The sequence below is a fragment of the Neomonachus schauinslandi genome, chromosome 12 (genome assembly GCF_002201575.2).
Source record: "Neomonachus schauinslandi chromosome 12, ASM220157v2, whole genome shotgun sequence".
In the NCBI taxonomy this organism is placed as follows: domain Eukaryota; kingdom Metazoa; phylum Chordata; class Mammalia; order Carnivora; family Phocidae; genus Neomonachus; species Neomonachus schauinslandi.
Genome location: NC_058414.1, coordinates 93,022,042 through 93,037,819, shown reverse-complemented (window position 1 = coordinate 93,037,819; position 15,778 = coordinate 93,022,042). Strand labels below are relative to the sequence as shown.

General features: G+C 50.2%; 1 protein-coding gene across 1 annotated transcript in view; it reads right to left on the bottom strand.

Moving 5' to 3' along the window:
* Window positions 1–2,538: 2,538 nt before the first annotated feature.
* The window catches only part of TMEM178B (transmembrane protein 178B), a 331,137-nt gene continuing 317,897 nt past the window's right edge, over window positions 2,539–15,778 (bottom strand). The window contains exon 4 of the mRNA XM_021692959.1: window positions 2,539–2,789. Coding sequence (XP_021548634.1) covers window positions 2,539–2,789 — 251 coding nt within the window. The remainder of the gene's footprint in view (window positions 2,790–15,778) is intronic.

Below are 15,778 nucleotides of genomic sequence, written 5' to 3'. Positions count from 1 at the left end.
TGCCCCTCCCTGCTTGGCAGAGCCCACTCAAGACACTTGGAAGGAAGATACAAGGCCTCTCAATCTGGGATGCTTCTCACTTTTCCTCAAGCCCCAGTATGCCTCAAAGGGGGAAATCTTAACTCTTCAAGAAAAAAAAATTTTTTTAATTCCATATACAATAGAAAAATGGGGTTTTCCTGAAAATGGTTTCTCTTCTCAAAGAATAAATCCTTTATTTTAAAAATCCTTAGAAGCCCAATTGGAAGGTAATAGCATTTCCTGCTCCATACCTCATCCCACATCTCTCGCACACCCATACAAGGGGCAAGCGCATGTGAGACCTTCTGCAGAAGCCGCCCGGTGTCGTGGGGAGGAAGCTTGAGTTAGTACATCCACACCCGCGTCCGGGTTATATTGATACAAACACACCGAAGATGCACCGGAGGGTTACACATATACAGACACCCCACATTCAGGCCATTCATGCCCATGGGATGTTCCATCTGGATGTGAATTACACACACACACACACACACACACAGTCAGAGAGAGCAGATGCGGAGACAGGCAGGACTGGTAGCCTGGTGGACAGAAGAGGGAGAGGTGGTTAGTAGGTGAGGAAAGGTGGGAAAGGTAGGAAGATAGATCAGAAGACAGGTAGATGAAACAGGTGCGTGGATGGGAAGGAAGGCTGTTGAGCTGTCGTTGGCAAAGTGCCCCAAGCACTCTTCGTTATGAAGCAACTGAATTCTCAGCTGCATGGTTTGACCCAGGACTGTGCAGCTCGGGGATTCACTCTTTGCCTCCCCAGGGCTGCGCAGCCCCCGCAGGGTCCTCGAGGTGACTGTCAGCGGCTCCTGCCCACTCTTCCCAGCAGATGCTCGTCCCTACAGCTCCCACGACTCTGGCTGACTTCGTGGTTAGCCCACACCTGCAGGGCCAATCGGCTCAAATGAGCCTGAGACACTGGGCTGGACTTCTGCCACCCGTCTGGGGGCCAGCCACTATGACGGCTATTAGGGGATGCATGGCCTTGAATATCAAGAGGAAAAGGAAAAAGATGGAAAGAGTCAAGAGTTCTCCATTAATTTACACAATATCGTACAAACTCAAGCCCATGGGACATGGAGGTGCTCTCTCTGCATGTGACCCATTTTCTTTCATCTGTACAGAGGTCGCCCCTAGGAGAGGAGTAGATGTCCAGTGACAAAGGACAGCTTCCATGATGGGGAGTGAAGGTCTGGTTTGGTTTGGTACGTACTTGTACAACAGCAACAGAGGAAACGTTCCTTCTCCCTCCTGAACCGTGCTCCCCTTCTTCTCTCATGGCTTTGGTGCCCAGCTTTGCCTTGAACTCCCAGATTTAGAGGACTAAATCCTGCGGCATCCCAGAACTGTGACGTGAAGGACCACGGGGCCCTCTGAGGCCCAGTGGGTTTGTTCTTGGTTCTGCCCTCTGGGAATTTCAGCTGCACATTACAAATAATAGAAAAATGCAACACAAACGCTAAAAGCCCACGCTCAGAGAACATCCACCACACGCACACACGCCAGGGATCCGAAGCTACGGAACGGGCGCCCACACTGGCTTGCCCATTCGTTATTCTCCCTCAGTCTCAGGCCTCCGCCCCGGGCCGCAAAACCACCACAAATGATGGAGACAACAGTCAGGATGCAGTATTTCCATTTTAAAAGGTGAAAAGGAAAAAAAGGAAACCACCAGGAGTCGTCTTGCACGCACACGCACACACACGCACGCACGCGCACACATCACAGCGTTACTCCAAGGCTCCAGTCTGCCCGAGCAGGACGGCAGGTGTGGTCAGGGGCAGGGCGGCCTCTTGTTTAACTGGGTATAAGGCAGCTGGAAGGTAAGACTGGGTTTTCTGAGCATCCACTGAAGTGTCCTTTTATTGACGTGGATCTTGCCTCTCAGCACGTTGTTCTCTCCCCCTTCCCACCTCTAAAGCTTGGTCCAAAAGTTCGGCAACGAAGAGAAAACTTCCTTCTCGGTCTGTTTTCTCTTCCACTTCTCATGTGTCGCTGGTGGGCCAGGAAGGGAACCAGAACAGGAAGATCAGGAGAAGTGGTTCTGCAAATGACCTCAAAGATCTGGTTACATTCTATGAACTACATACGGGCTTTGTTTCTCTGCGATATGATCAGTGTTGGGGTGGTGTCCTCACTGCGGGCCCAATGGACGGCACCACCTTCTCTACATCCGTGCCGCTTCAGACACCACTGGCGACATGTCCCTTCCCGGCCCACCACCCCATCCTCGTGAGGGACGGGAATCAGGACACTACCACGGGGGGGGTGATGTTCGTTCTGTCTTCAAGAAACCATGGAGCCAAAAGTTAAGAAGGGATGGAAGAGCCACATGATGGGAACGCTTTCCCCATCCTGGTGATGAGGCAACACAAAGTCCGACGAGATGCAGGTGCCTGAGCCAACTCAACTCTACCTTGGCACTGGCATCATCTTGAGTTAGTTTTGTTTTATATATGTATATTATATATATATTTATATATATATATATATGTATGGGTTTGTTTTTTAGCACACTGTCCCATTCTCGGGTCTGGATTTAGGGCAGTTGGTCCTCGGGACAGGTTGGACAGAAGGGGCCAAGGTACAGAAGAATCCCGAGATCAGTGTGAGGCCCAGGCCCCCCCACGCACAGAACATGGACCATCCGTAGCCGTGGCTGATGTCATCGGGAAGTCCATACAGGTAGCGTGGGTAGCGTGACAGCTCGAAGTTGATTCCAGCCACACAGGTGCACAGTGAAATGATGCAGAAGGTTCCTGGAGGGCGCGGGAGGGAACACGGGGTGAGGGAGAGGGAGGGGGGGGGGGGGGGAGGGAGGGAGAGGGAGGGAGAGAGAGAGAGAGAGAGAGAAGTGAGGTTGACGGCCTTTTCAATTCTCTTGAGTAGGAAAGATGAGAAGACCCAGGTACGAGGCACCTGCAAACAAGATCAATATCTGGAAATATTCACAGGGAGGAGACAAGCGTGAAGAGATCATGGCTTCCTTGCTCTCCAATAATTGCCTGGTCTTGGAAAAACTTGGCAAGTCTCTCCTGTGGGAAAATACTAAATGAGTACCACAGTAGAGTTTCATGTACGGTGTGTAGTGGGGCAGAAGAAAAGGATTCATTTTTCTTTTTTTTAAGATTTTATTTATTTATTTGAGAGAGAGAGTGAGATAGAGAGAGCTTGAGAGGGGGAGGGGCAGAGGGAGAAGCAGACTCCCCGCCAAGCAGGGAGCCCGATGCGGGGACTCGATCCCGGGACTCCGGGATCATGACCTGAGCCGAAGGCAGTCGCTTAACCGACTGAGCCACCCAGGCGCCCCTGTTTGCTACTTTTTTAAAGAGAAAACTATCTCTATTCTTTCCTACATAAAATGTTCTTATACAACACTGGGTTTTCCTTCTCCTGCAAGACAACATTCCCCAAAGCATTCTCCATGGAACACTGACCCTAGGAGATATTCCTTTACAAAGCGGTAGCAGAGTCCAAATCTCCGGGAAACTCTGTACGCAACTTCTCGCCCGTGAAGATTTATCACCCACAGTAGCAAGAGCTCATGCGTCTAACCTAGCCGTATGAGTATTTCACAAACTTACTGAACGAGGGGACCTCCTCTTTAAAAAAAAAAGACTCCTAGGAACCTTCAATGAGAAGGCTGCTTTAAGACATAGAAAGTTATAAAAATGAGAATTATAAACCCATTTTTAACCATTAGAGGTATGTGGTATCCCCAAAATGAGTTCAAGAGCTTTTCTCAATATTGGCTGTGTCTCACAGTCCTTCTGTCAGCCCTGATAGGGGAGAAGGACCTGTGAAGTCTGAGAAGGCTGGGTTGGGTTGGAGGAAGGAAGAATTTTAGGGGGTGGGAACAAGAATCCAGGGCATTATAATTATATTTATTATAAGACCACCTGCTCCCTGATGGTCAAGTTTCTTTAAGACCCGACCTCGTCTCTTCCGGGCCTCAGGCCCATGAGCGTGCAATAACTTCAATGTCCACAGTGCAGGGAGCGGTACCTAACGTTTATTAAGCATTGTGTGTGAGGAACTGTGTTAAGTGCTTAACATGTATTGAAACTGTCATTCTCTAAATAAATCCATGCAGTAGGTTATATGCTTAGCCCTATTTTGTCCCTATCCCTATTTGATTGAAGAAATTGAGGCCCAGAGAGGTTAAGCCATCTGTCTAAAATCACACAGCTAGTAACTGGTAGACCCAGGCTATGAACTCGGGCAGGCTAGTTCCAGAGCGTGCAGTCTTATCCTCTGTGCTAAGTCATGCAAGGTGGGTCCCTCCTGTTATGTACCTGGGCTCAAGATGAATTCTCTATCATTCTGTCTGGGGTAGGGTAGTCTGGAGGCTTGGACGGCTTGTTAAAGCAGAGGGCTGGGCCCTACCCCCACAGTTTCTCGTTGGTAGGCCTGTGGTGAGGGAGAGGCCCTGAGACTTTGGATTTTTAACAAGGTCTTGGGTGATGCTGATGGTGCTGGTCCAGTGACTACAATTTGGGACCACTAAGTTGGGAAAAGGTTTTAGTAGAGAAAGATGAAAATTAATAGTCCGAAGTTCAGAGGACAGAGGGAAAAAATTACAAATGAGCAATACAAGTGAAAAACACTCAATTTTGCCAACAACAAAAGACTTGAAAAATAAAACTGTAGTAACAGAACATAATCAAATCAGCTGAGTTTTGGTTTTTGTTTTGCTTTGTTTTTTAATGATTATTTCCAAAACTAGTGAGGGAACAGTAAAATGGACCAACCCATGGCCTCCAGGGGAAGGAAGTGTAAGCTGGTGTTTCCTTACAGGAAAGTGATCCTCAAAATATTTGCACCTTTGACCTAGTGATTTCATTTTGGATTAAGAAAGGAATTACACCTGCGAACAAAGATGTCACTGTAAAGCTGTGCACGTGGTGAAGGGTGCTTCTGACACATGGCCGTTGGAGGGGGAGCCAGAGCAAGCCCCAGGTACCCAGTGAACACTGCTCTTTGAGCTGAGAGGTCCAAGCTTTCCGCGGAGTGACTGAAGGTGTTGAGATCCTCTGGTAGCTCTGATCTGCACTCCCAAAGACCACTAAGGAGCCTGCTGCAAGGGCCAGGAGGAAGGGAGGTGGGGGCTGGCATGGAGGGAGCAGGGCGCAGTGAATAACTGTTCAGTGAACATTCTTTATGGAGGCGACCAAAAGCCATGCACTTAAGCATGCACAAACACATATGGCACCATTATTGCCTGCCTGAACAGGGGTCCCAAAGTTCGGGGAGTTATGAAGCAGCCCTGCCCCTCTTGCTGTACACTGGGGTTCAGACGGAATTCTATGGTGTCCACGGCGGATTAGGTCCTACCTTGGTCCTGCGGAGTCAGCATCTCCCGGGGCAGAGGCTGGGGGAATCTTTTGGTTTTTACAAGTCCCTCGGCTGATTTCTGTCGATAAAGCTGGTGAGAGCCTTGGGTTAGGGCAGAGGGCCTTTGTGTAACAGAGCCAGGGGAAGGAAGGAGCAGAGGTGGTGCAGAAGGAAGGGGCAGCCTGTGGGGCGTGGCCAGAGAGAAAGTGACAGGCTGCGAGTGCAAATAACCCATATCCCAACAAACCAGAGCCGGCCCGCTGTCCCTCAAGTACGCTTCTTTCACTGCCTGGTTCGGGAACCTGAGTGTGCAGATATCATTTCTAAAATTTAGACATAGGACAGGAAGTGTGTGAGTGTGTGCGTGCATGTGTGCGTGCGTGCTGAGGTCAAATCGGAGCTGCCCTTGGAAGGCACTTGGAACCATGGATCTGGAGCCTGATAGAAAGTTCTGAGCCAGAGGAGCGCCTGGGTGGCTAAGCATCCAACTCTTCGTTAAGCATCTGACTCTTGGTTTCTGCTCAGGTCATGATCTCAGGGTCATGGGATCCAGCCCTGTGTCGGGCTCTGCATGCAGCTCGGAGTCTGCTTGAGATTCTCCCTCCCTCTCCCTCTACCAGTCCCCCTGCTTGTGCTCTCTATCTAAAATAAATGAATAAAATCTTTAAAAAAAAAGTTCTGAGCTAGAGATGTGGACTGAATCATCATCTTATACATTGAAGCTGTGTGTGTGAGGAGGTCACCCAAGGACTTTATATAAATCGTTATCTACATAGGATGCTTTAAAAAATGGAGACATTTCTTCCCATCCAAAGGTGCTCTATCCTCCTGATTAAATCCAGTGATTTGTTCTGGGGGAGAAGGCTGACCTCCAGAACTTTTGATCTTCCCAAGTTGCCCGTAGCTGCAAAAGCTCTCTATCTACTGCTTTAACGGTGTGTTCTGCGAGTAGAGGGGACAGGACAGAAAAGATGTGCTTGATAAATTGAGAGTAAAGAGATGAGGTCCATGCGGACCTAATTACCAATTGGAAATGGCCCAGCTTATTGACAGAATACATCTTGTGTTATGTTAATGGAGTTAATTGGGGGATCTTCCTGCCTTACCTTCCTGACAGTTGTTCTGTGACTTTGGAACCTTTTTAAAATTTCTGTTTGTTAGCTCTTGTCAATATTCCCCTCCATGGGCGAACACTTCTAGGGCTCTCACCAAAGCCGGCCCTCTGAGCCAGTCATCTAAGCTACTTGCTGGGAAGTTCTGTGTGACTAAGGGGGCAGGGCTGGAGCACGTGCTGTTAAGCTTCCACATGACGCTGCTGTTGTCCGTTACGATTGAGGACTGATCGTTTTACGTACTTCTGTGCTTCTAGAGTCAAACTTGAAAATGTGTATTAAGAAATAGAAATGAAAATACACAGGGGCGCCTGTGGCTCAGTCGGTTAAGCGGCCGGCTCTTGATTTCAGCTCAGGTCATGATCTCAGGGTTCTGGGATCGAGCCCTGTGTTGGGCTCCATGCTCAGCACGGAGTCTGCTTAGGATTCTCCCTCTCCCTCTCTCTGCCCCTCCCCCCTGCTTGTGCGCTCTGTCTCAAATAAATAAATCTTAAAAAAGAAAAGACATGGATATATGCAGGTATATGGTGGATCCTCGATAAATGGACTGAATGGATAACGTGTTGCCATGTTTGTCAGCAGCATCCTCTGACAACCCACTTCAAGGTGGACTTTGACCAGAGTCCCGGAGAGTGAAGAATGTGATGGCGGACAAAGGTGGGCGAGGAGCCTGCCTGACCCAGTTTTCTCAGGTGAGGAACTCAACTCTCAGACCTGTAAACCGGTGACTAACTGGGGGATGTGGGGTGCAGAACGCCCCCACCCCTTGCTGCCTCCACAGCTCTCTGGGGTTCTCCGGCAGAACTACCACAGATGCTGAAAAGCCTCTGTGGAAACCCTGCCTCAGCTGAAGGACGGTGGCCTCCTCTTCAATCACCCAAGAACAGTGTGAGGTCCTCTGCTCCCCTCCCCAGCAGCAGACTGGAGCCTGTGGGGCTAGGTCTTCAGGGTCTGTCATATTATTCTCCATGAGCACTTACTGAGACTTAAGTGAGGATCCAAGGAATAATGCATAGTCACATCCTCTTAATAATTCCCCCCATGGCTTGGGGTTTGGGCCTAATTCCAATCAGACTCCAAGGCTAACTATAGTCAGAGTATAGCAGTTACGTGAGAAGAACTCCGCCCCAAGCTCTTCCTTCCAGAGCCAGGCTCTGCTGTGTGCTCCGGACCTGGCTGTGAGAAGCGGCAGGTGTGATGCAGGGTTCTGAAAGGATGAACAGGATTCCCCCCAGGTAGTACACAGAAGGGGGTCCTCCCTGGTCTGGAGAGCGTCCCTCCTTTCACCCTCAGTGCCCCCCTGTCCTAGGTCTCTACGAAGAGATGAGAAGGCGTGCCCACGTACCACCGTCCCTGTGCCTCTTGGTTCCAAAAGGCTCACCGCTCTAGCCTAGTCCAGCGTCTGTCCTTTACTACGTGAGCTGCTGTAACAAGCCCCTGCTAGCTTACCTTCTGTTCTTGCCCCTGTAGAGTAGCCAGTGATATTTTTAAAATTTAATCAGATCAGAATTCTCTCCCCTGCTTACAACCCTCCAATAAGCTTCCTATCACACTCAGAACGAAACCCACACTCCTTACCCGAGTGGACCCTGCCTCCCTATCTGGCCTCATTTCTCACCTTGACTCCTCAAATGTCATCCTCCCAGAGAGATCCTCTCTGGCCTCCTCCTAAAATAGTGCCTCCCCCAGTGGTTTTCCAGCTGTTGTCTCAGGAGCTGTCCCTGGGAGACGGAGAAGAGGCTCCAGCCCTCTCTCCTCTCTTTGGCCAGAATAGCCCTGCTTTGATCTGTGTCCGTGTGAAATTTCATTTGAAGAAAGGAGTCCAGTGATTTCAACATTTTTGAAGAGCACCGGGCTTGTCCATTCGCAAGGGGGCCTCACGGAGGCCATTACAGGGACTAAGCATTGGAGAGCAAAGTCTGATGGACTGTTCCCATAGTTGCAAGTCTATGCCTTTGGCAGAAAAAGCTAATCAGTCTCAGCCCTCACTGCCGCTGGTCCTGGAAGGGGCCTCAGACTCCGACTCAGCCCTGCCCCTCCAGGCAGCCCCAAGCAGCCAGCCGGTTGGAAGGAGAAGTGAAATCTAATTGCCCCTCTCTGTGCCAGGACCCTCACTCGCATGGACTCGGAGCTCAGGAAGTCCAGCCAGAAGAGACGCAGACGACAGGCTGTGCTGGGAGATCCTCCGGCTCCAAGAGAACAGCAGCCTCCAGACCCTTCTAGTGTCCCTGCTTGCGAACCCCACCTGGGAGTGGGAAGGATGGCCAACAGCCGGAAGGAACTAGGCAAACATAATGCTTCCTTCTGGTTCTTCAAACACGCCACCTGCTTCCTCTGATGACGCTCCCACCTGAAGCTCTTCAGGACTCGCGACCTTGCAAACCCACAGCCCCGGCCTGGTCCCACTGGTCTGTGTCCCGTGGGCCGTGGCTGAGGAGGACAGGGCCTGCGGGGCTCCCGGGCTGCTGCCCGCCCGGTCGCCGGCCCTCTCTGCTCCAGGCACAGCTGAGGCTCGAGGGGGGGTGGGAGAGGAACCGGTTTGCATGCCGGCCTGCCAGCTCCCAGCTCCTGTTCCAACACCAAACACAGCTTTCCCCATCCACCTCCTCCACATCGCTGCCATCTCTAATTAGCACTTCCCGGGTTGCCAGATATTAGATTCCAGTCCCTCCCCCTCCAGGCCCCCACCCCCGAGTTTCAGTTTCTCAGCTGTTTGATGACTTCCCCCTGCTTGGTATCTCCTCCCTCAGTTTCCCAGCTGCCCCTTGATCCCAGCTTCATGCCACCTCTCTGTCCCGCCCTGTCTCCTGCAGGGGCTTCTCATCCTCCTTTCGTCTTGGCAGACTTGAGGTTCCCAAGCTCTCGTCCCACGTAACACACTCCTTCGGGCAACTTCACCCTCTTCTCTCACTGGAGATGCCACCGCTACATGATGGAGTCACAGGACCGTGTGGTATTATGTGATAGCCTATGCTCTGTAATTATGTGTCCCCAACCCCGAGCGACACAGAATGGTCAAGGTATATCCTTGGCTACACACAGGTTTCCAACGCTTTCCCCACAAACCCCAATTCCCTTAAGCTCCTGACTTCTTTATTCTTTCAAAATCTTGCCTCCCTAGTAGGGTGATCATCCATCCTCGTTTGCCTGGGGGTTGGTGGTGGGGGTGGGGGTGTGGCCCTGGAATGTGGGATTTTCATCCTAAAACTGGAAAGTCCTGGGCTACATGGGACAGATCAGTCACCCTTGCAGGTTCCCTCACTCCGGCGCCCTTCGGTGGTACTGCCACAGGGACCGATAAATCCTTGCTCATAAATTAAATTAACCATCATGCCCTCACCCAGCGAGGAGGGACACGCGGACGCCTGGAATGTGTTGCTTATATTGAGACATGCCACGCTGGGGTTACACGGTTTTGGGGCAGCTAACTCCTCTACCACCCTGAGTTGTCACCAAGGAACACTTAATCAGCAGCCCAGTAATGGTCCCACCCCAGGACCACCTTAAAGCTCAATAATCTTAGAGCCAATATTCAGAGTCCTGGTGTTAACCCCTGCTCAGCCCACTCCTGAGCACGATTGCAGGTGTGTGAGGTGTGGGCAGGGCCTCCTGTGGGGCTGCTGCTATATGAGCACACAGAGGATCGGGGTGGGGGGGGGTATGTGTCTCCACCCCCTTCAGGGATTGTCCGAGAAGCCATGTGAGTAATGCCCCAGCAATGGACCCTGTGTACAAACAGCAGCAACACTGAGGTCTCAGGTTAGGCAGCAGAAATGCTTTTCCTAATTCAAGAAGCCATCAGCCAGGAAACCGAGACCTTCGAGAAGGTTCTCACAGGAATGCAGGGCAGTTACATATTGTGTGCACAGGCACTTTCCCAAATATCCATTCCTTATGTGACCAAGTGGCACCCAAAACTTGACTGGAGTATCATTCCTGCAGCTTTCTAGGGCAGGAAATCCACCTGCGTGACACTTTCTGCTCCTGGGAAGGAGGAATGACGTCTGTGTATCCCTAGCCCTCGCTCGTCCATTCCCTTGTTGCTTCGTGGCCAAAGGGCCTCTGTTCTGCCTGGAGCCCACCAGCGTGCTGCAGATCGGTGGCTGCAGACGTGCCCGTGTGGGCATGCGCGTCAGGGGTCAGGGACGTCTAAGCAGCAGCCCCAGTCCTCCCTCACACACTCCCCTGCGAGCCCCCCTCTGGTCTTTAACACCATAAAGAAGCAAATTGGCAAACAGGAAAAGGGTCCCTCCTCCTCCAACAGCAGCATCTGCATCCTGGGAAGCTGATGTATACTAAGCCCTTCCTTTGCGGAGATTAAATGTCTCGGCAGCATTTAGCTCTCAAGAGCACTTTATAGCTTTGCTCAGACCTGCATGGAATATAAATTACTGTTGAATTATACACCATTGCATCCAACAGCCAACAGGGAGCCCAAGTGGGGTTTCACATCCAAGGTGCCTTAGGGGTTCGTTGGGATGAGGCATGGAGCAATGACAGGCTCCAAGAACACCCTGCAAGGCATGGCGCCCTGAGTTTGGACAAAATCATCCGTCATTCTGCAAACTCTGCAAACGCTCTAAGCAGAGACACGGCAGGAGCGCCGCCCCCCCCCCCCCCCCCCCCCCCCCCCCCCCCCCCCGCCGCCAGGCAAGCAGGGTGCGTCTCCGTGCTACCAGACTGCTATGTCTAGGCATGCTGATACCCCCCTAATGCAACGTCTCCAACTCCAGCACTGAAAGGGACTGGCCCATGCATACAGCTTGGCATCGGTTCTCAAGACAATGCTTCCAGATTCCCAACCTAGAACCTGGAGCCTTATGCCTTTGTTTTCACGTACCCCGTAGGGTGGCCAACAAATCCGGAAGCACTGATGTCAGGACGCAATTGTGTCCTCGAGAAATTCCTATGGTGCAGCCCTAACCCCTGTGCCTCAGAATGTGACCGTAGAGAAGACAGGGCTGTCACAGAGCTAATAAAGTTAAAACGAGGCTGTTGGGGGGGGGGGGGTCCCTAATCCAAACTGACTCGTGTCCTTACAAGAGGAGGAGATGAGGACATACAAAGAGACACCAGACAGCTGCATGCACAGAGGGAAGGCCAAGGGAAGAGGCGGCAGCAAGAGGGTAGCCCGTCTGCCAGCCGAGAAAGAGGCCTCAGAGGACACAACCCCGCTGATGCCTTGATCTTGCGCTTCCAGCCTCCGGAACTGTGGGAAAATAAATTTCTCTTGGTTGAGCCACCCAGTCTATGGTTTTTTTGTTTTGGCAGCCCTAGCAATCTAATGCAACAGGTGAATACATAATACATGGCTTATTACCATAACATTATAATCCACGATAAAATAAGACCATCTTTATTTCCAGACTTCATGGCCTCCCTATATCTACAACAGGTATCTAAACCTAGCCATAGAAAACAATAGCTGCAGGGCATCTTCTGGGGTTTTTCCCCACCTAGTCTTCCTCACCAATGTATCTATGCTTACTGCCACTCAATACCCATCAATCCATTTATTCTTTTGGGTATCGATTTAGATTTGATCACAACATCCATGGCTCCGTGGCCTCTCCACCAAAGACGGAGCCTTCGCAAACCTGTGCAAACATCTCAAGGGCTAAGCAAATGGAGGGGGGCATTGGTGGTGTTCAAGTGCTTTTTGTGATGGGAATTTACTAAGGTCAAGGAACCTCTGTCCGATGTCCTTGACTGGAGTTGGACATTTCCATCCTCCACCTGGTCTACGCAGAGTCCAGCTAGCCTTGATGGTCTAAGCCAAGTCCCATCTCTCAAGAAGCCTTCCCTGAGAATGCCCAGCTCAAGATTATTCATATGTTTTCTGAATCCACAAAGCTTTTTTGGTCTGGAACAGGTGACCTGACAATTATAGGGACCTCTTCTTGTTCTCTGTTTTAGTTTGTGTTCAGCTAGACCTCACTTTCTCCAGAACTGGCGTGAAGTGATGTCTCCTTCAGCATCACACGCAGCGCTGAGCATGAACTCCATGTCACTAGAAGAAATGGACTTCCAGGCTATCGGGCTTTCAAGTGAAAATATGGGCTTTGAAACCTAGAGGGGAATGAAGTTGACACCATGCCCAGTCCTCCCATCCTTTTCCGTTTCTGTCCTCCCTCCTAAGCCGTTCTGATCGCATGTGCGCACCTACCCAGTTTCACTGGGCACCTTGGGTTTCAGGAAGCATTTTTATATTCACAGAAACTCTGCATTGCAATAATACCCTCTCTGCAGGATTATTTTGAAAAGCGATAATAAATGGGAAAAGGCTTACAGAAGTTGAAATTGCTTTCTATACATAAGGTATAATATTAGAAATGGAAGGCTTTAAAGGAGGGTGAGGAAAAATTGTTCTGGAGGACAAGAAAAAAATGAAGTTGCTGTTTTCCTCTCCATCACCCATTCCACGTGCCCCCCAGGCCCCGGCCCCGCCCCAGGGTAAATGCCACACCGGGAAGCAATTGCTTCCAGAGGAAGGACTCACTCAGGACTCTTGATTCTGTGGACTTTGTGGAACCAGGACCACAGGATTTGGAAGATCTCAGAATACATTTCTGAGACAGATCCTCCTCAGTAACGGAACTTATCTTTGGGCTCAGAGAGGTTACAGCATCCAGCAAGGGTTACATGATGACATGGGTGGAGAAGCTTGTAAGCCTGTGGTTCAACCAGGATGGGTAAAAGGAAGCAGCCCCAAATAGCAGTGTTGGGAATCCATATGTAACAGGAGTTGGGGACCTTTTCAAGCTGCCACAAAGCTTCTGACCTGGTTCCTCTGGCATATAGGGGCGGCATCTAGAATTCTCCCACACTCATTTATTAAACACCTAGTATATAGTGGACTGTGAGAGTTATCTTTTTATCATTTTTAGTCTACACAGTACAGTTTCCTTTTGTTTTTTTTTTTTGGTAAAACACTACCACCATTCTTTCTCACAGGGAAGCCATTCTGGGATCCTGAAGATTCATTCAGACATAGGCAGCTGACTCGAAGCAAGTCTCAGGTGGTGTAACTTCTGTACCTCGAGGCTGGGATCACAAATGTGTGCAAATATGTGCAGCACAGAACATACATTATATAATCCACATGTAATCTCCAGTTAAATAACTTACTAAAGGTCCCAAAGCATACGCGACAGAGCAAATACCTGATTTTGCCGTAAAACCTAGACTACCTGATTGCAGAAACATCTGAGAACTATACATTATACTTGCTCCCACTGCCCCCATTAAGAAAAATCCCCCAGAAAAAGTCACCACTGGCCCACTCCACTTTTGCCCACCTGCCCTGGGATATTTCATGCTTCATGGAGCAAGAAGTTGGGAAAATCAGAGGTGGGTGGTCTGTGGTGAGCTATGAGTTTTCCATATGTTAGGCATCTATGTCTGCATGAAGAGTTCTAGAAAGACAATGAACCAAGAGTACAGCATCACATCTTTCTCAATGTGAATCTTTGGAGCTTCCTATCCATCTGGGTCTTGGTTCAGAGCTGAGAGTTGGTGGGATCCAACTGGCTTCTTAACTAAACTGAGAGTGGCATCTACAGCTGTGCAGAAAGGAACATTCTCAAGCTGTGAACAGTGAGCTTCCAAGAGTAAAGCCACTCAGCGCATGCCATCTTCCTGCCGCTGCTTCTCTGTTCTCTCCTTCTCTTTGTAGGCCAACCCTTTCTGGTGGATGACAATGGTCGGCAGAGCAAACGTGGAGAATCTCTAGGGTGGAGGGCAATCTTGTCCTGGGTTTCTTGCTTGGGACAAGGCTGGAAGTAATTCAAAACCTCCTACAGACCATCTCTGATGCTACGGCTTCTTGGTTGCTCCGGTCATTGATGTTCTTAAGTGGTACACAAGCCACATCACCCCCAGGGCCAGCAGGAAGCCCAGCACAAGTAGACCTATCATTACGTAGGAATTCCTGTCTTGGTGGTCTAAGGCTCTCCTGGCCCAGAGGTACACTAAGGCAGTCTACACCCGCTTCCTGGAAGGAGAACTACAGCCAGTGGGGATGTGCATAGTGGAAGGAGAACTCCACCAAGAATCAGAATATCTGAGTTCTGGTCCCATCCCTGGCCCACGAAGTGGGCAGATCACCTCATCTCTCTGGCAGTGATCCCTCAACCATGCAATATACAGAGGGAAGGGCTAGATCTCTGTGATCCTTCCAGTTAAGTGATGCCCTGACTCTTGGTATGGCGGTAAGATGGTTCCATTCTCTCTGAACTGCTCTAGGATGGGCTGCCAGTTATTCTGTCAAACACGAGCCACCTGGAGAGAAGACACTGCTTCTCACCTCCTGACATGCACAGAAGGGCTGCTGGATGAGACCATGAGATGTCATTACTCGACACCAGTGTGCATATGAGGCTCTGCTCTAAATTGCCTTGACTTTAAATGTGGAAGGATGGGGGCCCAGCTGTTTAAGTGTCTGGAAGAAACTGGCTCCTGAAAGAAATCTCTCAGGCTTCTACCCTTTCTGATCCGAGCCAATGCCATGTTAATTAGGACAGGAAGAGGCTTGGGGTGGTAGCCAGAAGATCAGGCGAGTCTGCCACCTGGTTTGGTTTATGTCTCCATATGCCTGGCACATTTGTTAGCTTGAGCTGGCCTTTCTTTGAGCTGATGTCACCTCACTGCTGGGTCACTGAATACATATATAGTTTTATATGGATCAAATACTGATATGCAATATTTACAACGTGGCAGGCATTGTTGCAAGTGCTTTACACATGTTAGCTCTTTTAATCCTCCAAGCAACCTTATGAGGTGTGGATAAGGAACGTGAGGCACAGGGAGGTTAAGGAGATTGCCCAAGGTCACACAGCTAGCAAGTATGGGAGCCGGATTCAAATCCACGCCTTGGACGCTTGTTATGTTGGCTCTCATTGTTCATGCATGTGGACTGTCTCTGGGGCTAGACTGTAAGCATTATAAGCAGAGAAGTCCTCTTCTTCCCCTGTACACAGTGGTGCTTCAGTAAGACCTATCAACTAGGTTGGGAGAAGAGCCTCTGTCATGACCAAAGGCGGGCCCCGAGGAGGTTCTGGGAAGCACTCAGAGTCATGGCTCAGGTAATAAAACTCTCACTGCTGAATTCTTCAGAGAACTTGGAAGACCTTTCATAACCTGGTCACAGCTTCATTCCTTATTTGTGCCACGGCGAGGGGGTGAGCTCCTGTGGAAGAACAGGAGTCTCCTAGCCAGTGTAGGGTGGGAGGTCAAGAAAGGAAACGAATCAAGATCACAGCTTTAACTTTCTCTCAGTAAGACTGTAGCTTCCCAGTTGGCCA